At 41.4% G+C, this 25,192-nt stretch overlaps 1 protein-coding gene across 1 annotated transcript in view; it reads left to right on the top strand.

Moving 5' to 3' along the window:
- carm1 (coactivator-associated arginine methyltransferase 1) overlaps nt 1-25,192 on the top strand; it is a 55,808-nt gene that overhangs the window by 11,346 nt on the left and 19,270 nt on the right. The window contains exons 2-3 of the mRNA XM_028822476.2: nt 21,841-21,966; nt 22,082-22,188. Of these exons, the coding sequence (XP_028678309.1) occupies nt 21,841-21,966; nt 22,082-22,188 (233 nt within the window). The remainder of the gene's footprint in view (nt 1-21,840; nt 21,967-22,081; nt 22,189-25,192) is intronic.

Raw genomic sequence — 25,192 nt, 5'->3', positions numbered from 1 at the left:
ATAACCTGACATTCTCTAAACCTTCTTAATGGCTTCAGCACACTGTCTGGAAGTTGGTAATGTCGAGTCCACCATGACTCCTAAGTCCTTCTCATAAGATGGACTTTCCATTGTACATCGATGGTGCCTGGTAACATGGTGGATGCATTAGGCAGCAGTGCTAATCTCTGTGACGCCAAAAAATACTTGAATGATTAAATACTTTCATTTGTCAGATGTTATATCATGAGTTTTGCCTCTTACCATATCTGATTTGCTTTAGTCTGTACTAGGGGTCTCTGCCCCCTGCTCATTTTGCTCGCCCACCCCTGGGTTTGGTTTACTGGATATACAATTTTTAAAGAGATTATTTTCATGGGAATTGTTACATATGCATTATTTTCACTTTTACTGTGAAACTTTAGTAAAACCAATATTTGGAATTAACTTTTTGTCATTATCGCACTGAATTTTGATTCCGTGTTTGGACTTTCATCGTGACAACTCAACGTATAACTGCCCGTGATTGAATATCGTTTCTTTCTAATAAATAAAATGACTTTTTCGAATGTTTGCTCCTGCTCTTTCTTCTTCTTCCCTTAGTCTTTGACGTGTCATCTAGAACGTATAAACTTATTGTCCTGATAAAATTTATAAGAGCTAAGAGCACATTAAGTGTGTCTGACAAAAGCATTCACACAACTGAGGTTAGATGACCGTGGTCTTGGTTGAAAACAGTTGTAAGTAGACTGTGACTTGATAGAATCTCATGTTCAAAGTCTCCATCTCACGGGACTTCATACCGCAACAACGTTTTTGGAAACTTTTAATTCTCGCTGGCAACACAAATTAGACAATCTACAAGTCTCTGACTTAAAGTTTAAATCTGAACATCCATCCATCCATCCATCCATCCATCCATCCATCCATCCATCCATTGTCTCCCGCTTATCCGAGGTCGGGTCGCGGGGGCAGCAGCTTGAGCAGAGATGCCCAGACTTCCCTCTCCCCGGCCACTTCTTCTAGCTCTTCCGGGAGAATCCCAAGGCGTTCCCAGGCCAGTCGAGAGACATAGTCCCTCCAGCGTGTCCTGGGTCTTCCCCGGGGCCTCCTCCCGGTTGGACGTGCCCGGAACACCTCACCAGGGAGGCGTCCAGGAGGCATCCTGATCAGATGCCCGAGCCACCTCATCTGACTCCTCTTGATGCGGAGGAGCAGCGGCTCTACTCTGAGCCCCTCCCGGATGACTGAGCTTCTCACCCTATCTTTAAGGGAAAGCCCAGACACCCTGCGGAGGAAACTCGTTTCAGCCGCTTGTATTCGCGATCTCGTTCTTTCGGTCACTACCCATAGCTCATGACCATAGGTGAGGGTAGGAACATAGATCGACTGGTAAATTGAGAGCTTCGCCTTGCGGCTCAGCTCCTTTTTCACCACGACAGACCGATGCAATGCCCGCATTACTGCGGATGCCGCACCGATCCGCCTGTCGATCTCACGCTCCATTCTTCCCTCACTCGTGAACAAGACCCCGAGATACTTGAACTCCTCCACTTGGGGCAGGATCTCGCTACCAACCCTGAGAGGGCACTCCACCCTTTTCCGGCTGAGGACCATGGTCTCGGATTTGGAGGTGCTGATTCTCATCCCAGCCGCTTCACACTCGGCTGCGAACCGATCCAGAGAGAGCTGAAGATCACAGCCTGATGAAGCAAACAGGACAACATCATCTGCAAAAAGCAGTGACCCAATCCTGAGCCCACCAAACTGGACCCTCTCAACACCCTGGCTGTGCCTAGAAATTCTGTCCATAAAAGATATGAACAGAATCGGTGACAAAGGGCAGCCCTGGCGGAGTCCAACTCTCACTGGAAACGGGTTCGACTTACTGCCGGCAATGCGGACCAAGCTGTGGCACCGATCGTACAGGGACTGAACAGCCCTTATCAGGGGGGCCGGTACCCCATACTCTCGGAGTACCCCCCACAGGATTCCCCGAGGGACACGGTCGAATGCCTTTTCTAAGTCCACAAAACACATGTAGACTGGTTGGGCAAACTCCCATGCACCCTCCAGGACCCTGCTAAGGGTATAGAGCTGGTCCACTGTTCCGCGACCAGGACGAAAACCACACTGTTCCTCCTGAATCCGAGGCTCGACTATCCGACGGACCCTCCTCTCCAGGACCCCTGAATAGACTTTTCCAGGGAGGCTGAGGAGTGTGATCCCTCTGTAGTTGGAACACACCCTCCGATCCCCCTTCTTAAAGAGGGGGACCACCACCCCGGTCTGCCAATCCAGAGGCACTGTCCCTGATGTCCATGCGATGTTGCAGAGGCGTGTCAGCCAAGACAGTCCTACAACATCCAGAGCCTTGAGGAACTCCGGGCGTATCTCATCCACCCCTGGGGCCCTACCACCAAGGAGTTTTTTGACCACCTCGGTGACCTCAGTCCCAGAGATGGGGGAGCCCACCTCTGAGTCCCCAGGCTCTGCTTCCTCATTGGAAGGCATGTTAATGGGATTGAGGAGGTCTTCGAAGTATTCCCCCCACCGACCCACAACATCCCGAGTCGAGGTCAGCAGCGCACCATCCCCACCATATACAGTGTTGACACTGCACTGCTTCCCCTTCCTGAGACGCCGGATGGTGGACCAGAATCTCCTCGAAGCCGTCCGAAAGTCATTCTCCATGGCCTCCCCAAACTCCTCCCACGCCCGAGTTTTTGCCTCAGCAACCACCAAAGCCGCATTCCGCTTGGCCTGCCGGTACCTATCAGCTGCTTCCGGGGTCCCACAGGACAAAAGGGTCCTGTAGGATTCCTTCTTCAGCTTGACGGCATCCTTCACCGCCGGTGTCCACCAGCGGGTTCGGGGATTGCCGCCACGACAGGCACCGACCACCTTACGGCCACAGCTCCGGTCAGCTGCCTCAACAATAGAGGCACAAAACATGGCCCATTCGGACTCAATGTCCCCCACCTCCCTCGGGATGTGGTCGAAGTTCTGCCGGAGGTGGGAGTTGAAGCTACTTCTGACAGGGGGCCCTGCCAGACGTTCCCAGCAGACCCTCACAACACGTTTGGGCCTACCACGCCTGACCGGCATCCTCCCCCACCATCGAAGCCAACTCACCACCAGGTGGTGATCAGTTGACAGCTCCGCCCCTCTCTTCACCCGAGTGTCCAAGACATGTGGCCGCAAGTCCGACGACACGACCACAAAGTCGATCATCGAACTGAGGCCTAGGGTGTCCTGGTGCCAAGTGCACATATGAACACCCCTATGCTTGAACATGGTGTTCATTATGGACAATCCGTGACGAGCACAGAAGTCCAATAACAAAACACCGCTCGTTATCTCACCGAGTAGTAATTTTCATTTGTGCTAATGCAATCTTTACTATCTATTTTTTGAGACTTTCGAATTTTCATACTATTATTGTCTCTAACCTGCTCTGCATGTGTGTTGCGCCAACGTTTTTGAATTGTTTATGACGTTCTACTTTGTCATCTACTCTTTGTCCTTTATTTCCGGCCCCAGGCGTGGTTAAATCTCTTTCTCGTGGGACGTATAAGTGTCTCTCCGAGAAAATCACGTCTCGTCTCCTTCCAAGATTTGTTTTATATAATAGAGAGATATGCTGTTAGGTTCAGTGTGTACCTTAACATTATTCCACTTCCAGATTGAAAGGAATCAATTGTGGAAAGTGGTATGTGTTCTCTAACCCAGTTCACATGCTCCCAGTGATGACTGACGCCTTCTTGTGCACCTTTCTGCATATTTTCCACAATACCTTTCTGTTTAATGGAGCTGTAAAACAGAGCACTAAATAGGCCACAGCAGGTAATTTAACCTGGCCATGTTGCCCAATCCAGTATCAGCTTGAACCCAAGTGGTAAGATGATATCCTCATATGAAAGCCTTCCTCAAAAACAGTTTGCACATTATTAAAATAAAAATGGTTTCTGCACCTGCCTTCCTACAGGGGAATTTTTCTATAATTAAATATAAAAGTGGGTTGGGTTTTAAACATTTAGGTCTTCTCTGGTTGCCCCAGAAACCCCATGGTCACCTAATCCCTGCTATGGTATTTGAACTGGGTTTTATAGTCTTTCAGAAGGGCTGACATTAATCTGTCACCCGGTGTCTATTGATGGTTTTGACCCCTCATTCTTTCTTGTAGTTGTCTCACAGGGAATGTAAGCTGAGATATCTCCATGTTGCATAATATGGGAATCATGTGCCGCCACTGTGTCTAAAAAACCAAATCTGAATCGGTAGATTTTCAATAAATGTATTCTGTTTGCAATCTCGAAACTTCAATTTACTTTGCAGCAAAGTAGAAAAAAAAAATGGTTGCCACTTCTCATATTTTTTCTTTGTTTGAAAGGCAGAACAGGGAAGCTGTGGCAGTTTGTAGGGTGTAATTCAGTAAGTGTTAATGCTGTAATGCCAATTGTGATGGACTCTCTGCATTTATACTGTGGTCCCCTCTAAATCAAGCGATATCAGGAGTAGGTCTGTCAAAAATAGCAAAATGTCACTAAGTACTGATTTTTTTGAGATTTTAAAATTACTTTAATACTCACATTTCATGGTATTGATTTTCTAGTGTGCATCTCTGGTTCACTCTGGTTTTTGATGGCGGAGCCTCATAGGCTATCAGTGGGCATGACTGGAGTTGCAGCCCCATTTCAACCCACACGGGTCTTTAAAAGATGCTAACTCCAGCATCATCGGAGTGTTCACCAACACAATTAACAAAGAGGGCAGTCGGTGTGGCGTCTGGAATGCTTCGGCTTTATGGCAAATGGGGACAAAAAACCATAAAAGTACATGCAAGCCTGTATGCGATATCTGCTACAGCACGATTAGAATAGATTAGATTCAACTTTATTGCTATTGTACAAGTGCAATGAAATATAGTTTAGCGTCCAACCAGAAAGTGCAAGTAGTAAGTACATTGCAGTAGACCAGTGGTCTCAAACTGCAGCCCTGGAGGACCACCGTGGCTGCAGGTTTTCATTCTAACCCTTTTCTTAATTAGTGAACTGTTTTTGCTGCTAATTAACTTCTTTTGAATTTGTTTTACTTGATTTGCTCTTGAAGACTGAGACCCCTTAATTGTTTCTTTTTCCTTAATTAGCAGCCATACAATAACGAGATACATAATGAGCCAAAACACGACCAGCAAACTGTGTCTGTCATACAATACCTGAAAATAAAGAAAGGTGAAGATCTCAGGAATGTTGCTTTGCTCAGGTCCCCCAAAGATTTGAACAGTGAAAAGAGAAAATCAGCAGTTTCAGAAATGTCTGTTATTGCACAATGAGAGCAGCATCAAGCCATGGAATTAAACGGGTTAAATGAACAACAAGACTCGGCGCCTAATAAATCAACTGGTTGGAGTTTGAGGCCCTGACTTAGTTGCTCTCCTGTTGGCTCACTCGCGTCACATTTCATTTCTGTATGGGTGCTGTTCAAGGAAAGAAATGGAGCAATTCAGGGGTACAAATCTTAAAAAAAAACAAGTAAATTAAAATAAAAGAACGGGAGTTAATTAGCAGCAGAAACTGGTCACCAATTAAGGTCAGGGTTAGAATGAAAAGCTGCAGCCACTGCGGCCCTGCAGGACTGGAGTCTGAGACCACTGCAATAGACAGTGCGTGCAAATAATACATTAAAGTGCAAAAAACAGTAAGGTGCAATGAGTCAGCATACAAATGAGAATATCTACATGATATTTGAATTTACAGGTAGTATATATAAGGAAGGGTATATAGATATGAATACTGATCAGTAGAACAGATACATGGTATGAATATAGATATATGAAATATTTTTATGTATAGAATAGATATATGTAAGCAGGTCAAAATATACATTGAGTACAGTCAGAGGTTATTGCTATTTAGAAATGTCGGATATTGAGTTGTAAGGGTTGAGAGTTCAGAATAGTGATGGTGTTATGAAAGAAACCGTTCCTGAGCCTGCTGGTGTGGGACCGAAGACTCCTGTAGCTCCTCTCTAATGGGAGGAGGGTGAACAGTCCACGGTTGGGTGTGATGCTGCGACCCCGTCGTAGAACACCATGTATGCTGCAGGTCAGTGATAGTCGGCAGCGAGATGCCGATGAAGTGCTGGGCAGTTTTCACCACCTGTTGCAGGGCCTTCCTGTCATCTGGGAGCAGTTGTCATACCACACCATAATGCAGTTTGTCAAAATGCTCTCAGTAGTGCAGTGGTGAAAGTTCCAGTAGAATCTGAGGAGACAGGCAGACTCTGTTTAGCCTCCTCAGAACATAGTCGTTGTTGAGCCTTTTTAACAAGACTGCAAGTTTTTATTGCAGGATCAGGTAGGTGAACTAAAGGAGCTAATTTAGCCAAGCACACCAAGGACCGACCTATGAGTCAATACAAGGAATTTCGTTCAGTATCTTATTTCTAAAATACGCGAAACATAAGTATAAACCTGTAAAAGTATTGCAGTTGTAGTAGGGATGTGACGTTTCTACCAGTTACAGCATTTTTTGTAGTCCCTTCAACTATATAAAAACCCCACACTGTTCCATTGTGGTGCTGAGGTGTCACCCGTTGCACGACTGCACTTTGGTGCCGACCTGGGTGGTTGCGGCAATGCACTGTAATCCTCAAAACATTTAACCATCAAGATGGGTCTGCAGTTATTTTTGCCTCTGGCACGGTTTTATTCAGTGCTGTTAATTCAGCACTCTAGCACTAGAGCTCCATTGCTCCCTCGGGTTTTAACAGCTTAAGGGCTCTAGTGGTGGTAATTGCTCATCAAACTCCCTTTCTCCCTATGCAGAATGGAAGACTGACCGCCACTAGTTGTCAGTAGGTCAGTTCTAGAACCTTCTAAATCAGTTCTAGGGTTGCGGGGGCCAGGATTAGTTAGGCAAAAGGCTGAAAAGAGGACTGGACAGGATTCTAGTCCATCACAGTGACCACTCTCTCTCTCACACACGCACATAATCACACATACCCCACGTATTCAGACACAGTGACAGTTTATAATTGCTAATTAACATAACTTTAAATAAATTAAGAAATTAAATTACATTTCTTTGCTTGAGTATGTCTGGCCATTGTAATTTTCATGAAATGGGACTTCAAAACTATTCAGTTATTGCAAATATTAAGTAATAACGGAAACGAAAGGCAAGCTTTATTACAGCGAGTCACCATTATGGATACCATATGAAATGTGGCACTGTGATGGTAAATTATAGCATGACCAGATTTTCAAAGTCTCAGAGTTGGACACTTGTGCAGCATGTATGTCCACACATAAATCTTCATGTAGCTCCGTCTTTTCCATATTCCCAATGTCAAGCAGCTGCTGAGTTGGCAAGGTTGGATCCAACATGAGTCAAACACATAAAAGAAATTGTTTTAAAAAGCTTTAGTGCAAATTTAAAAAGGGAACTAATGAGTAAAGTTCATAACAAAGCTATTACACATGCAGAGTAAAAAGCAAAAAGAAAAAAAAAGCTTCTGTTTCATTACAATCTTAGCTTTCTCCTGTTATACTTCAGTTACTTTCTGTACTTAAAAGTTGTTACTTTTCTGTGGCAAACATGCATAGGCTTTAATTTAGGATGTCAGTATGTTCACTACGTTCAGTACAGTTTGTAGTACTAGGGTGTTGTACCGTGTTATGGATGTAGTGAGAAGTCAAGCAAAATTACACCTTTTGTTGGCTCACTAGAAAGACAATATGCAAGCTTTCAAGGCAAATCAGGCCCCATCTTCAGGCAATCATATGTATGTATTGTGGCAAACAAACAGGGAGCTTTGCCCCACCGGGAACACCTGGAGAAGGGACGGACTGGGAGAGGGGCAATATCTTTCCCGGGGCGCAAGAGGATTACATCAGGGCCACAGATTGGGAGCTTTGAGGCTCAACCCTGTTGGGGTCTGTGGCCTCCGCAGAGCCTTGGCATACAACACTTCTGCCACACCCAGAAGTGCTGCCAGAAGAGGAGCTGAACTCGCATGCAGCACTTCCACCACACCGCATGGATGTTAATCAGGAAGCACCTGGAGCACTTCCAGGTGCAGTATAAAGGAGGTCGCCTCACTCCACTCAGGGAGCCGGAGTCGGGTGGTAGTGGACAGAGCTTGCAAGAGAAGAGTGGATGCAGCAGAAGAAAAGAAAAGGACTGAGCCGTGTGAGTTTGTTGTGGCCGTGTTGTGATGTGAGAATAAATGTGTCTTTGGACTTCTGACGGTCTCAGTGTCTGTCTGTGTCCGGGGTGGTCCTTCACAATATATATATATATATATATATAATCTCTACTTGTGTGTGTGTGTGTGTGTGTGTGTGTGTGTGTGTCAGTATATATACTGACATATATATAATAATAGAGAGAGGGATATTTACGTATTTATGTATGTATTTATTTAAAGAGCCTCTGTTAAAAGATAAACTACACCCTGGGGACAAATAAGGGTCCTGTGTTTCTGTCTAATGGGGATATGCAGGATTTGTATTGCTTTTACAATGGACCGAATGGCAACTTTTATTTATACTTATTGGGTTAACTTTTTGAGTTAGGCAGCACAGTGGTGCAGTGGTAGCATTGCTGCCTCGCAGTAAGGAGACCTGGCTTTGCCTCTCGGGTCTTCCCTGCGTGGAGTTTGTATATTCTTCCTGTGTCTGTGTGGGTTTCCTCTGGGTCTTTTCAATGACGTGTATGTCAGGTGAATTCACAATGCTAAAGTGGCCTAAGAGTGTGTGTGTGTTTGTTTGGGTGTGTGTTTGGGTGTGTGTGTGTTTGTTTGTCTGTGTGTGTGTACACCCTATCCAGGGTGGAACATTAAAATGAATACTATAGCTAATAATGAGAAGCTGACCGTCTCCAGGCGTTTCATGAACACTAAATGTCTGATTTTAAAATGTTCAGTTTTAGAACTTGTCCACAACATCCTGTGGAAGGCAATTTCAACAACCAGTTAGTCTTCCTCAAAGCCTTTTGTTTTTTTAACTTGTGTAATCCTTTGGACATGAACAAGTTAAATGATTTCAGTTGCTGTTTATAAATAACCCGACTTTGGTATCCAGCTGTTTGTTTTTTGTTGCTGTCACTATTATGCTGCAAGGTTTGATGTTGGGTTCTCTCTTTGGTAAGCCTTTAGTGTTCAGGCAGTTGATTTATGAATGTTATTCTTTGTGAGGACATTAATATTACTCATCGATGTACATATATTTTTTCTATTTTTTAGTGTGTTTTACTCAATTTCCCACTTGCAGTCGACTCTGTTACCATTAAAAAGTGGCCTTTGATAACCTTACATAGTTATCGTTGTACTGTATGTTTATTCCCAGTGTTAATATCTTCTCTGGTGTATGTCATTGAAATTATTTTTATGTTTTGCACCCTTTCTTTTTCTAGCCCCATTGCCCAAATTTGAAATTAAGATATTTTCTTGTTTACTAAACATATTCATGATTTAAGGCAACCATTCTTCTATTTATATTTTTCTAATGAGACTTCTATTAGTTTAGTATCAGTTACTTTGTCACTGATTGTTTGCCTTTTTGATACTTATTGAGTGATTCGGTATGGATTTGTTTTTCAATATTTTATGCTTCAGTTGCTCGTTTGAATTGTAGGCCCTGAGGAAGGGGACAGAAACGCATCAACCATGCTAGCCATTCACTGAACTTGGAGTAGCTTGAGCTTTCCCTGTGGATCCTGAAACTGGCCTTTCACCACTTTTTCTTTTTTTTCTTTGTGCCTTCACAGTTGCATTTCTAATTCAGCATCGGAGTTTGCTCTACATATTGTTTGAGTCCTTTTATTTTTTCATCATATTGGTATCTTTTTTTGATAATGGACTGTCAATACATGATTGATAAGTGAATGAATTAGCTGTTAATGCTTGTGTTATTGTTACAATTTAAAATTGGTTGTTTTTTTAACCAATTTTATTTGTGACCTGCTTCTTTTATTCACTTAAAAATATATTAAGCCTTGAAAAGTAGTTGCAGTACTACAACTCACAATCAGTTCCTTTTTTTTATGTTTGTGTTCCTTTGTAATTATCAAATGAGGCTTCTAGTTCCAGTTTTGGTTTTCTTTGATGCCCCCCCCCCCCCCCCAGCTTCTTTTTTTGGGTTGTTAAGTGTGTGGAGTAAAAAAATGAGCATTTAGTAAATGTTTCAGTATTGGGTATTGTGAAGTCAGTCGCCTTAGAAGATCGGACGTCACGCTGACCAAAAATAACCGTGCTGATGTCCAAGGTCCGATCCTCGAGAGGGGAGCAGTGGAGTGTGTACGCCTGATGAGCCCAAATAAGGGCGAAACACGTGTCGCATACTCTTTGCATTATTTCACAGTAAACTATGCAACATTCATGATCTGCTTCTCGCAACTGAAGAGGGCACCGTGGCGGATGTTTGCCGAATGGCAGATCAACCACAAGCGTTACCTGGTAGGTAACCACCCACACAATTCAGGTTGGGACTCAGACTACAAATGCAATGAATATATATATAATCTATCCCAACTAAACAACTGTTATCATACACTTGATAATTTCTGTATAATTTATATCCATTATTTATTACATTACATATTTATTGACTATATTTATGTATCTAGATTGCATAATACCATACATTGCATCAATGTTCATATTGCTTACTACACGTCAATATTGCTGCTACTTCTTTGTTTTGTCTTTGCATAATGTCTTGCCTTGTTTTAATTTTAAATCTTAATTTTAAATTTTAATTTTATTTAAAAATTTTTATTTGCACTTCATGTTGTTACACTGTGGATCCTGAAATTCGCAATGTCTTCTATCTGTATACTTGTATATGGTTGAGATGACAAAGTTTGCGTTGACTTTTGACTTTTTTTCCCAGCAGTCCTCTTTCTGCAACATTTCCACATTGCCCGTCATTTATATTATACTGCTGTCATTAGTGACATGCAAATAAGAACTTCATTGTACTTTTTACATTTGATGAAAAACTTGAACATGTAACAGTAATGGTATCAAAATATTTCTGGAAATGGTGACAGTTCTTCTTGTTTCCTTGTAACCGTTTCCTACCTTGGAGATTGTGAGTATATGAAAGGTTATTTAAGGAAAAATTGTGGTCCTTTTTTAACGTGTATTTGTTGTCTAAAATGAAACAAGTTAAAGACCAGAGTTGAATAATGACTGCTGTTGATTGCAAGGCCGTGCTTGCATGGTGTAATTTAGAGACACCAGTCAATGTAATGGCATACTGTTGAACTGTGGGGTAAAAACAACTTTTTTTTTTTTGTTTGTTCTAAAAATTGGTCATATTTTCCTAAAATTGAATCAAATATGTTTTATTTTTAATTTGATTAGGCTCCTTGCAGTTTTTCAATACAGAGAATAGGTTTGATTAGTTAGATGTGCTACTTCATTGCTAACTGGCTCCTTAAAACTGGAAAGAGTGAGAAGTTGAGAGCTGTCACTTTGGCAGACACCCTTCTTGTATGAGGCTTTTATATATTGTAAATGATGTGTGACGAACTGAGTGAAGCTAGAAATAGTGAACGGATTTTTATATAAAGATTTAAAACAAATAGTGGAATCATATGATATGCGTAATGGAAGGGCTTGATTCTAAAATAGCTCTTCAGAAATTTTCAAGGGCTGCTTTGCCAAACACAGTTTTTACAGATGTGGCTCGCTTATTGGGGTGGCAGATGTTTTGAAGAACAAAATGAATTACTTTATTTAATCAATTACTTATATCCCCTATTTTCTTTAAATTGTGAATTCATTGTTTTGTCAATCTGGCATTCATGGCAGGTTTGACAGTCCTTAATTGCCATACCAGCACATTTTACTTTCTTCCCTAATGCCATTTCTGATTAGCAAAAGCTGATTAGTTTGCTGGTAAGCCTGACGCAAGCCAAAGCAGAAATTGCTTTTCACCTAAAATTATGCAAAGGCATCCTTCTCTGGTGTCCTAGTGCTTTCTTCAGGAGCTTGTCAGGGTCTGCTTCAAGGTTTGGCTCATCACAATGATTAGGTAGCCTGCTAAACCACAGTGTTTCTCCTCAGCCTTTTTTTCCCATTTTATTTCACCTGTTCAGTTCAGTGTGTGATATAATTGGAGTGCATTTTAGGACTGAGGTGTTTAACATGGGTGTGTCATTTAACGTTCTTCATAACGGTGTGTGGTACACTGGGAGAATTTTATCAAACCCGGGGAAATTTTCATATGTCAGTTTTACTATGGTTGAGCACATAGCAAGCTGCCTTTGTTACTTGCCGCAAAAGAAACGCACATGATGGGGAGTGGGAGTTCCGTTACCTTCTGATACAAATCTGACACGTGGTGGTACAACTGGAGATGGAAAAAGAAGGTGAAGAATGAACAGTTGGCCGTTCGCTTTTTTAAAATAAAATAGAAAAATGCGAGCACAGTTGTAAGAAATTGCTGGTGCATGTACCAAGTCACATAGACACACTTACTTATACAGGTAAAATTCCGTTACAACAAATATCTTTAAAACGAAATTTTCACTACAACGAAGTATTTTTATAGTCCCGACAGTTTCCCCATATGACACGAGTCTATAGAAATCTCATTACTACGAAGTACATTCAGCAGATACTTTCATTACAGCGAAGTGCCCAAAAGACCTTGAAATGCCTGAATAAATCATCCAGAGCAGTTAGTTCTGTGGTCGCAGCTCAGTTGTGCACAACAATCCCCAAACAGAAACATTACATTTTTTTTTCTTTCTTCGAACTTTCCTTGTACTGTTTTTTTGTTTTTGTTTTCGGTGATACTTTTTGGTTATTTCTCGTCAACATTTAAAAAACATCCATTGGCATTTAACTCAATGTCACCCTCCTATAGAAATGGCAGACACGAAGAAACAACAACAGTTCATATTAAGGAAAAAAAAAACTTTTAATTTTTTGCAGCTGTTGATTCCAGCAAAAAGAAAAAAGACGTTGCCAGTGAATTCGGAATTTCACAATCGACACTGTCAACTTTCTTGAAAGGCTGATCAAAAAAAGAAGAAAAATCTCGGGTTGCAAACGTATGCGAACTGCTGCATTTGAAGATGTTGAAAAGGCCGTTTTTATGTGGTTCAGTGATGCTCGTTCAAGAAACATTCCTATTAATGGGGCACTCATTCAAGAAAATGTGAGGTTTCTAAAATCTCTCGGGACCTCCGCCAACTGGACAACACGCCGAAGAGCGTCCCAAAGTGCGATCACCGCATCTGTGGAAGACTGTTTATTCATTGCCGGAGCAACAGCAGGCTCACAGCTCTGCTGCATCTCACCGCCGAAGCAAACAGAAAAGATCTCAATGGGTGATGCAAGGAACATTGTAAATGCAGGGAATAGGATTGCTTGGCCACTAACCTGGCCATGACCCTGCCTGACTGCTGTGTCTGTTTATAGGAGAGAGGCAGATCACGCTACAATCAATAACCCTGCTGTTCCTGTTTCAAGCTGAATAAAGCTGGTTTTGCTAAAGTACTGAGATTCAGCCTTGTGTTTTGGGTATAAGACAGGGACTTATAGCGCGCTCGCGATCTTTAAGGATTGTGTTTCGGGACTCACTTTGGCGTGTCGTCCTGTGGGGTGGGGGGTGGGACCCAAAAGAGTTCAGAAACCTCACAATATGAAGAAGAAGAAAAGGATGATTCGGCGTCTGATTGATAACTGTGCTGCCCACAACATGCTTCCACATTTAGATAATGTTCGTGTTGAATTCCTCCCACCCAATTGCACAGCAGTGCTTCAGCCATCGGATTTGTGCATCATTCACACCCTGAAAGTGTATTATCGCAAGGAAATGCTGAGAAACATTCTCATCAGCATAACTTATAGACAGGAGGAGATTAAAATTAACGTGAAAGAAGCTATTGAAATGATTGCAAACGCCTGTACGCAAGTTAAAGAAAGCACTATAGCGACGAATGTAGAATTTCATTACTGCGAAATTTTCTTTATAACAAAATATTTTTTAGGTCCCTGCCAGTTTGTTGTAACAAAATTTTACCTGTATGCTGCTACCCAAATGTGAACTGCTATCTCACTCTCCTCCAGACAACTTTATGATAATCACTGAAAAAAGTTGTGCATAATCACTCATTATTTTTCGTGCATGTATGTAAAAAGATCATACACTAATCTGAAAACTGTTGGTGCTCAAATATTTCAGTTGGCTAACAAAAGTACATTTATCTGAAATTTCATTGCAATGTTTTATTACACTTAGAATACAAAGTATACCACAATCATCAATTTGACATAAAGAATGGAGAACATGTGAGTTGGCACATTGTGGATGGAGCGAGCAGCACTGGAAGGATGCACATTTGCAATGCTTTGGCAGACGCAACGATGTATGCAAATGCGAGAATGAACTGTGGGCTTCCTTTGTGGGCATGGAAGGACTGCTGGAATGTGGTACTTGGCCACAAATAAGAGGTGTCTTTTAGAGAGAAAAAATATGATTTGTGTACAGCTACAGTATATTGAAATGCTGGTGCACCTATTAAGTCACAGTCATGCACTCCTGGAATCATTGAATCGCACACGCTTGGTTTTACGGCAGAAGTATAAACAATCAAAGAAAGGTGATTGTGTTTATTATTGTTTTTGTATAGATTGTTGGGTATGCTGTTTGTTCATGGTAATGTTTCCACACACAACTTGGAATACAAAGTACACAGCCAGCATCAATTTGAAGTGTGCCGTGCTCTGTACATGCAGCTTGTCCCATACACAATCAGGGCCGTGTTGTTCGTACACAAAACCTTCGATTCTGACTCCACAGCCCTGTAAACAAGGTGCCATCTCGTGTGTTCTCCCTTCCCTACGTCAAGTTGCTGCTGGCTATATAATTTGTATTCCAAGTTGTGTGAAAACATCATTACAAGAGAGATGACACTTTGTGGACCTGTCTCAGATTTTTGCACTGTTGAGTGACAGGTTTTAGATAGAACTTTATTTCTCCCCATGGGGAAATTTGCCTTTTTTACAGAAGCTCTTTCAGTTCTAAACCAGTGTTTATTATTTGGTAATTGTTCTCTGTTTGATTTATTTCAAATCTCTCTATTATAAAAAAAAAAATCTTGGAAGGTTGGAAGGAGACGACACTTGATTTTCTCAGAGAGACACTTTCATTTCCCGCGAGACGAGTCTTTGTGCCAAGAAATTTAACTACACCTGGGGCTGGAAATAAAAGACAAAGAGTAGATGACAAAGTAGAATGTCGTGAAGAATTCAAAAATGTTGGAGCGGTACACGTGCAGAGCAGGTTAGAGATAATGGAATTACGAACATTCGAAAGTCTCAAAAAAAAGGATAGTAAAGATCGCATTAGTGCAAACAAATGAAAATGATTACTCGGTGAAATTACGGAACAGCGAAGAGAGATCGAATATATTGTTTGGAGGAGCACCAGCTGATTGAGCAAAGAGGTGGTTAAAAAAAAAAAAAAAAAATTAGTATGAGTCTGGAATAAAATGTGACGGAAAGAGCTGTAGAGACTCTGGGTGGCTGTACTACTGATTGCCTTAAAATTGCACTATTACTTCTGTACAGTTAAAATTCCAGGTTTCTGCCCAAATGCGTCTCAGATCAGTAACATGTGACCTGGTTCATCCCAGCACATGTAGATTGAAGTGCTTTGGGAAAGGCTGCACCCATGGAATCTGACATGCCGACAATCTTTGGGACCACTTTTTAAAATGTCAGAACCTGCTGCAGACTAAAAGACACCACCCAGACTTGAGCTGCTGCACAAGAATGCAGGCTGGGAAATGGCATTTATAGCGTTTAGTATCTGCACTGAGGTGTTTGGAACAGGGCAGCCCTGTTTGTTTTGTGTGCTTTGCAAGCCTTGTACAGTTTTCCCATAGCATTATTTGTAGAGGCTAGTAACCTGGTGACCTGATTCGTTTTAAACAAAAAATGCAAGAATTAGAACATTAAATGGGTTTGACAAGAACAGTCCATTCAGCCCGACAGACCTTGTTTTCAAGGATCCTTTTTGCCTTATTCTTCAAAATAACATCAGCTCAAGTTTTAAATGGCACCAAAATAGTGTCCTTCACACTTTATGGTAACATATCCCATGTGTCAGTGCTTCTCTACGTGAATCAAGCTTTTATCTTTGTTTTGTTTTTTGAACCTGGTGCATTGAGTGATTTTTCTTTATTTATATATTTATTTATCTGTCTATTTATTTAAGCAAAACATTTATAGTTGCAGTTTAAAGTGTTAAGCAACTTATGCTGTGTCCCATGTTTTCCTTCTGAACTGGTGCTCCTTCACTTCCTTCAGCTGAAATGCCACCCAGACATGATCCTGCCACGACCATGCTAAATTAGAGGTTGTTGGATGGGTGATTTGCTTTGTTGGTGTACTCCACCTCCAGATGTAGTGTATTAACATTTTGTAGGCCCACTCGTTGCACTTCTGAAAGCTTCATGCTGGCTTAGTTTATTTTTAGTGACAGCTTTTTTCTTTCCACCCTTAGACAAGGGCTTGTTTTATGAAGTGTTCTGAATATTATTGACTCTACAGCTTCCTTATTGAACTTTGTCAGTTTATAGAGATGTTTTGTCAAAGGTGGGGTTTACATGATAAAATACACCATAATTTCTGCTCAGATTGTATTTTTCTCCTATGATTTGCTTTTTCAGCAAACGTGTGTGTGTCTGTATGTATGTGTAGATAGATAGATAGATATTATATATAATATAATAAAAAAAATCCTGGGAGGTAGACTAGGGAGACGAGAGACACTAACGTCACACGAGACAAGGCAGTGAGACAACATTTAAAACAAGTTCACGGACATCTAACCAAGCAGTTGTTGGAATGCTTTTTGGCAGATTGACATCATGTGCTCCCAGCTCTTAAAACAATGACAAGCAGAACACGCAGCTTGCCAGCAGCAGCTGCAGGAAGCCAGCAGATGATCCGACCGCTTCTCCTTAGTGTACGTTCAGCTCCCTCCCCCACAACGCGAGCGGCAGAGACGCGAAGTGGCAACAGGACAGCTGCTGTACAGGCTTTTAAATGATCGACATGCAGCGAGAAAAAAAGAACACACAGCTCGCCAGCAGCAGCAGAAAGACAGCAGATGATCCAACGGCATCTCCTTAGCGTGCATTCAGCTTCCCCCCCCCTTCACAACACGAGCAGCGTTATATGTCCTGCGAGAAAGATTTAACCACTCCCAGGGCCGGAAATAATGGACAAGTATTGTTTTTACAAAAGTTTTAAAGTAAAAGTGAAAATAATGTATATGTAACAATTCCAATGAAAATGACAATCTCTTTAAATTGTATATCCGGTAAACCAAACCCGGGGGTGGGTGAGCGAAGTGAGCAGGGTGCGGAGCCCCCTAGTATATATATAAAAAAATATGCATATACATACACACACTAGACGCCATGGTGACTCAGTGGTAGAACTGCTGCCCCACAGTAAGGAGACCAGGGTTTGCACCCCAGTTCCTCCATTCACTAAGTTTACATGTTCTCCCCATGTCTGCATAGATTTTCTCCAGGTGCCCCGTTTTCCTCCCACAGTCCAAAGACATGCAGGTTTGGTGGATTGGCATCACTTAAATGGCCCTAGTGTGTATGTGTGTGTGTGTGTTAACCCTGCAATGGAACCGCACCCTGCACAGGGGTTAATCCTGCCTTGCACTTCTTGCTTGCTAGAAGAGCATTCAACTCCCACCACTTATATGCATGTCTGTGGTAGTCTTGACATTGTTTGCAGTTGTCCAGTGTTGGTCAGCTTGGACTTCTGTTCTATTAGAAACTTTTTTTTTCTTGACCGACACTACCATCTGCATAAGCTTAAGTAACATATGAAAAAAAAATCATTTTTGGGTGGAGTATTCCTTTACGCCATTGAGACTTTGTCTAAAAAGCCATGTTGTCATTTCAGTCCTTCGGCTTTTTTCAATGGTATGTGACCCTTGGCAGACTTCTTGTAGAAATATGAAGACAACTGTAACATGCAGTTGTTATTTTGTAAGATGATTCCACTTCTTGTTAAGTTTACCACCCCCCCAAGCCTTTTCGCATATTTTTAGTAAACTGGGATTAATAAAGAGGGTGAGAGAGCGTTTACAGTGATGATGTCAAAGAGGAACATAAATTATTAAAAGAAACATGCATAAACATTTAAGTACGATTCATGGTATTTTTCAGGTTAATTATAATGCAGAATAGTTCAGGATCCTATTATATGACCTCATCTTATGGGTTTTATGTACCCGCCTTGCACTGGCCGCAGCAGACGCCCTCTAGCCATGGCTTGGGTTGAGTAGATAAAAAAAATGGATGGGTGGATTTGTCAGTGGATTGCATCACACCATCTGCCACTTAAATCTCTCCTGCATAAATTCACAGGGAGAGGCGGGCTTGCATCCCGTGTCACAGCTATGAGGATTCCGCCATGGTCTGCACCCAGGGTCACACTTATTCTGCCTTTTGAGCCGTCTGTTCTGCATTTTATGAACCTAACTTTCCAATTTCTCTTTTATATATTATTCTAACCTACCACTAGCTGTTTACTTTATAGAGCTTCTGCTGATGTTAGTGGAGCATGAATATGTTAAGTAAATGTAGAGAATGTGATTATGGGGTCCTTGGTGCAGTAGGTCAGTCTTAGTTATAGTTCACAGGCCATTTGGTCTTCAATCACTGTGTAGGAATGTCTCCTTTTTAAAATTAGTAGTGATGTCAAACTTGAATAGACCTGGGGTGTTTTGACCCTAAGACAAAATTGGGTTTTTGGTCCTAGAAGTTAGTTTACAATTTTATTTACATTTGGTAAAAAAGTATGCATTTTACAAGCCAAATTCTCCATGGTGTTAACATGCATAAATAAGAGTTAAGCCTGCTTAACTCTTAACTCGGGAATGAATTGATGTTGAAACGGTAAAGTCTCTGAATAGAATTTTGATTCCTATTATGTCGCAAGGCATTGTTGTCACTTTGGCGCGTAGTGACTGATTGCTGATGGGTTGAGCTGAGCCAGTGCTCTTCTGCCCCTATTGTCCATGCCCTCTGAGGCCTTCAGAACACATCTGCTCCCCCATGTGTGTCTGACAAAGGAGTTCACAGCTCAAGAGCTATTTACCATGACCACCAAATAACCCCTCACACCCCCTGCTGCCTTTATGGAGGTGGACACAATTCTGCTCATCTTTCCCTCTGCCATGACCCTAATCTTTAAAGTTTCTAATGATTTATGAAAGTCACGTTTGACTGGAGGATGCTGTGTTGGTGTGTGAAGCCAGCTGTGGAGTATAGAAATTAATCTGTTTAATCATCTGCCATATGTGTGTGTGTGTGTGTGCATATACAATATATTTATATTCTGTGTGTGTGTGTATATATAATATATTTATATTAAACGGGAAATTTTAGAACTAGGTGTTGGCGACCCTAATGGAGCAGTGGAGTGGTGCGCAACAAGCATTTTCTGTGAAAGCCTTTTATAAGAATGGTGATAGTGTGACTGCTACGTAATGGGAATTTCAGCGTCATTACAAGTTAGGATGTCATGATCGTGTCCCGTCTGCTCATGGGATTACAACATGGGTGCGTAATTTGGAAGATTTGGGTTCAGTCTTAAAATAAAAATAGAAGTCCCCAGGTGGAGCCACTTTGCATACTGCCCGACAATCGATGGCAGCTATTCGACCATTGTTTGGAAGGCAAGACATTCCATGGCCTCTGAGATCCCCAGTTCTTACTGTTTGTGATTTTTTTTTTTTTTTTTTTTTTTTTTTCCCTGTGGGGACATCTTAAAAGCCAAGTGTACCGCACACATCCTGCAACCATTGCTGAACTAAAAAGGAGGATTGAAGAGGAAATCGCTGGCATTTGTCTTGATATGTTACATCGAGCAATGTAGAATTTCCACAACAGGCTGTCAGAATGTGTATGGAGAAATGGACAACACCTTTATGATGTTTAATGACTGCCATCATTAATTGCATGTCCTGTACAATACATATCATCATTAAATGTATTTTGTGATGCGTTTGTTCGTGCATTGAACATCATTTGAAAATTTCTCGTTTCCCTATGCCACCCTATGTGTATGTATATCTATCTCCCTATCTCTTTCTCTATATAGATAGATAGATAGATAGATAGATAGATATACAGTACTGTGCAAAAGTTTTAGGCAAGTGTGAAAAAATGTTGTAAGCAAAGAATGTTTTCAAAAATGGAAGTGTTAATCATTTATTTTCATCAATCAACAAAATGCAGTGAATGAACAAAAGAGAAATCTAAATCAAATCAATATTTGGTGTGCCTTCAAAACAGCATCAATTCTTCTAGGTACACCTGCACACAGTTTTTGAAGGAACTCGGCTGGTAGGTTGTTCCAAACATCTTGGAGAACTAACCCCATATCTTCTGTGGCTGTAGGCTTCCTCACATCCTTCTGTCTCTTCATGTAATCCCAGACACACTCGATGATGTTGAGATCTGGGCTCTGTGGGGGCCATACCATCACTTCTAGGACTTCTTGTTCTTCTTTACGCTGAAGATAGTTCTTAATGACTTTGGCTGTATGTTTGGGGTCATTGTCCTGCTGCAGAATAAATTTGGGGCCAATCATACACCTCCCTGATGGTACTGCATGATGGATAAGTATCTGCCTGTATTTCTCAGCATTGAGAACACCATTAATCCTGACCACTTCTGGCCAGACTTCTCCAGACAGTAGATGGGTGTACCTGGGTCCCACTGGTTTCTGCCAGTTCTGAGCTGATGGCACTGCTGGACATCTTCTGATTTCGAAGGGTAATAAGCTTGATGTGTCTTTCATCTGCTGCACTAAGTTTCCTTGGCCGACCACTGCGTCTACGATCCTCAACGTTGCCCGTTTCTTTGTGCTTCTTCAAAGAGCTTGAACAGCACATCTTGAAACCCCAGTCTGCTTTGAAATCTTTGTCTGGGACAGACCTTGCTGATGCAGTAGAACTACCTTGTGTCTTGTTGCTGTGCTCAATCTTGCCATGACATGAAACTGTCTTCCACAACCTCACCTTGGTAGCAGAGTTTGGCTGTTCCTCACCCAGTTTGAAGCTGTTTCTGTTTCAGTTAATGACTGTGTTTCAACCTACATGTGACATTGATGATCATTATTAGCACCTGTTTGGTAGAATTGGTTGATCAAACACCTGACTAGAATCCTACAAAATTCCTGACTTTGTGCAAGTGTATCTATAAGAATTGGTGCTGATTTGAAGGCGAAAGGTAGGAACAGCAAATATTGATTTGATTTAGATTTCTCTTTTGTTTGCTCACTTTGCATTTTGTAAATTGATAACAAAAAACAATCATTTATATTTCTGAAAGCATTCTTTGTTTACAGCATTTTTTCACACCTGCCTAAAACTTTTGCACAGATATACAGTATATAAATTTAGATAGATATATATATCTATATATCTATCTATTTATCAGGTCAGGTTGGGGTGCACTGGTACAGCGCTTTGCTGCACCCACCACTGGACAAAACAGCTCAGGATCCTGGTTGGCAGAACCCCAGGCAGACACACAGTCCAGTACCACCCTCCAGAAATGACCATCTGTCTGCCGCAGTCAGGTGTTACGTGGGCGTCCCCTTGGCCTGGTCCTGCTGCTCGGGTCCTCAACAGTAAGGATCCCATGAACCGGATCACCCTGATTCTCTGACTGTTTGCTATTCTTTTTTCTGCATGCTTCTGAATAGACCCATCTCTCCTTCTATTTTCTGGCCTTTATTATTGTTACTGAGTTGTACTTGGGCCTTACTTTGATTTTCTTTCCTTACTTTCAGGTGAGGACGTTTGTGTTTTCAAATGCTCTGTGTCAAGGGAGACCGAGTGTAGCCGTGTTGGCAAACAGTCTTTCATTATCACACTGGGCTGCAACAGTGTACTTATTCAGTTCACCTCTCCGAATGGTAAGTAGCTTGACATTTAGTTTATAGTGCTGCTGTGAAAATGTTTATTATGTAATCTTCTTCTCATTTGCTGGTTACTCTGCTGTTATAAATTGAAATTCTTTGTTATTTTTAGATTTCTGCTCTTTTTATAACATCCTTAAGAACTGCAGGGGCCACAATGCAGAAAGATCAGTGTTCAGCGAGCGAACAGAAGAGTCGTCTGCAGTACAATATTTCCAGGTAATAAGGGATGGAAGAGTGGAAGCCAGTAAACTACATTTGCACCCTCCAGAAATATTGACGCCTACGGTAACAATGAGCAAACGGGCGATGAAAAAGTCTGTATTGTTAAGTAGCTTGACTGCCCACTTCAGTATGAGAGAAATCAAACTTAAGGTTTGTCAGAACTCTGGGTGCTTTTGTTTATGGTTTGATGTCAGTAGGCATGCTGACTGAATAGTTTGTTGGTGTGGAGGGCGGAGTCTTATTGCAGTTTTGAACACTTGGGACCCCCAGCATGCAGTCCACTGTTGCAATCGAGCATTTGTGATCCTTGGAGAAGCTTCTCACTCAGAATGGAGGTAAAATCCACTTGTGCCCTATTCCAGGCAGGTTTATTGGAGCTCCTGGTATTTGAAACTACTTAATTATTGCACCAATAGTGGAAAATGGGTATTTTCAGGCATGGAGCCATTTTATTTGTTTGGCCATTTTCTGATTCATGGAGGTCAAAAATTTTGGTCTCCTTACCAGTGTTGGTGTATATGAGGTTTCCAGGGGTGCCAATAGTTTATTTTTAAAGAAATATGTTTACATTTGTGAAGGTTTTTTTTTTTACTTCCTTAAATAATTTTGCTTCAGTGAAGGGTTGGATTTCTCTCCTAATTTGAGAGTAAGATCAGGCTAATAAAACCGTCTTTTTTTGTTCTCAGTCAGGAGTAGAGTGACAGATGGGTATTAGCAAGAGCGAAAGGGAAGGTCGACAGGCCGGTAGTGAGACCAGCTATGTTATATGGGCTGGAGACGGTGGCACTGACCAGAAAGCAGGAGACAGAGCTGGAGGTGGCAGAGTTAAAGATGCTAAGATTTGCATTGGGTGTGACAAGGATGGACAGGATTAGAAATGAGGACATTAGAGGGTCAGCTTAAGTTGGACGGTTGGGAGACAAAGTCAGAGAGGCGAGATTACGTTGGTTTGGACATGTGCAGAGAAGAGATGATGAGTATATTGGGAGAAGGATGCTAAGGATAGAGCTGCCAGGGAAGAGAAGAGGAAGGCCTAAGAGAAGGTTTATGGATGTGGTGAGAGAGGACATGCAGGTGATGGGTGTGACAGAGCAAGATGACGAGGACAGGAAGATATGGAAGAAGATGATCCGCTGTGGGAACAGACCAAAAACAGAAGTGTTCTTTGCTCATCTTTCTCCCAGAATGCTTGGTATCCTTGCTAACTGTATTAAGGCCAGCTTTCACTGATTAACACAAACTAGTGTTGTAACCAGGGATAAATCAATAAATTAGAAGGACTTGTTTGTTCTATTATACCCACCACTATGTGCATTTCATTTTCTTGAATAGATGTCAATTCTTTAAATTGAGTTTTTTTTTTTTTTTTATACTGGCCCTGAACAAAACAAACAGCTACTAATTTAATAACCTTCATTCATGCATTCTTTGATTTTAATTTTTTTTCCCCTAAATTTTTTGAGACGTCAAAGCCTATCCCGCTAGCCTTAGGCGAAAGAAGAAAATCAAAAACTGCTAGTGTTACAATTCTTCAAAGGACATACTTACACACACCCCAGTTCAATTTAGTGATGGCCTTTGGAGGCAAATAAGGGGAGAACATGCATCTGGTACAAAGACCGTACACTGGCTGTGTTCGACTCCAGGTCTGGATGGCCGTGGCACTGTCAGATGATAATAAGAAAAGCATTATGGGGTCTAATTTAATAGAAAAGTAGAGTTTGTCTGAGCTGAATAATGTAGCTTTTTGAAATCCAAGCAGAATTGTTGAACTTGTCATCAGCTGGGCGAACCAGTTCAGTTTGCACTGGGAGCTGTCTGAGCATGATTGAGTTCTAATGTGTTCTTACACAACAGGTTTTCTGTCCCTGTCTTGAGGCTCTGTTAATCATTTTAATTTTAAGTCGTACTGAATCAACATCACCTGTTGTTTATTTCTGATTTTATAGTATAAAAGTAACCTGTTGCATTAAAGTTTAATGTATTATTTACATGTGCAAATGTTTGACACTCCTTGGCATATTACAAATATTGTTGACATTTTAATTAAAAATACAACTTTGTCAGCAAACTAAAATCATGGCAGTTGTATGAAAACAATGGCTGATGAAGATATGTTTGTGTTTTTATCATTTTTTTTTTCTTTCACCCTGGGGGCCGCCTTCTTGTTGAAGTACAAGATAGTTGAACCCGCATCAGTAACTGTTTCATTGTCTTTCACCCCACTCCAGGTGTTTGTTTAACCTTGATCTACCCTTCTGAAATATTTTTTTTTCCATGCAGTTTGTTCTCTTATCTGTTTCTCTGACACTGGCCTATCTTGGGTACAAGCCTGTATTGTATTAGCATGTTTAAACACTTCATGTTTAAAATATTGTATACCTAATAGAAGATTTTGCTCTTGGCGTAGACTACTGTGGAGTGGCGGTGTCTATGCCCCAGCTTAACTAGTCCTTGTCATCTTAATGGGGCTTGCTGTTTACTGGAGATTGAACTTTCTACATTTCATTCTCCTGGATTTTGTACATTTCCTCTTTTCCCTCTTCCGCATTAAAACCAAGGAACCTGCAAAAAAACTTTGTGTTTCAATATTATTTTTATTTTTTTTTCAAAGCAAAGTGCCCAGCTTTGTCTTGTGGTTAAGGAAAGCAAGCAAAGGTTTATGTATTTTTTAAATTGTTACCCTTTTGGTATTGCTAGCTGTCCCATCTATTGTCCACACTCCCTTTCTAGAAAGTCTTTACTCTTACATGTTGAGAATTTGTTTCTGATTGGATTCCGGAATTGCTGAAACTCTTTGCTGGGTTGTAACCATGAATGCTGTGATGTCCGACTCGACCTCTTAGTTCATTGTGAGTGGTTCGTAGTGCTTACATTACAAAGAGAAGTCGACAATGTAGGATTTAAACAGCAACCCTTTGATTTTCCTTTGTGTTACGCTACACTTTCCCTCCATCAAACCTCACTCCCATGCTAATGTGCACGATGCACCTCCTGT

This window comes from Erpetoichthys calabaricus, chromosome 17 (genome assembly GCF_900747795.2).
Source record: "Erpetoichthys calabaricus chromosome 17, fErpCal1.3, whole genome shotgun sequence".
NCBI classification, from domain to species: domain Eukaryota; kingdom Metazoa; phylum Chordata; class Cladistia; order Polypteriformes; family Polypteridae; genus Erpetoichthys; species Erpetoichthys calabaricus.
This window is presented reverse-complemented; position numbering and strand designations above follow the sequence as displayed.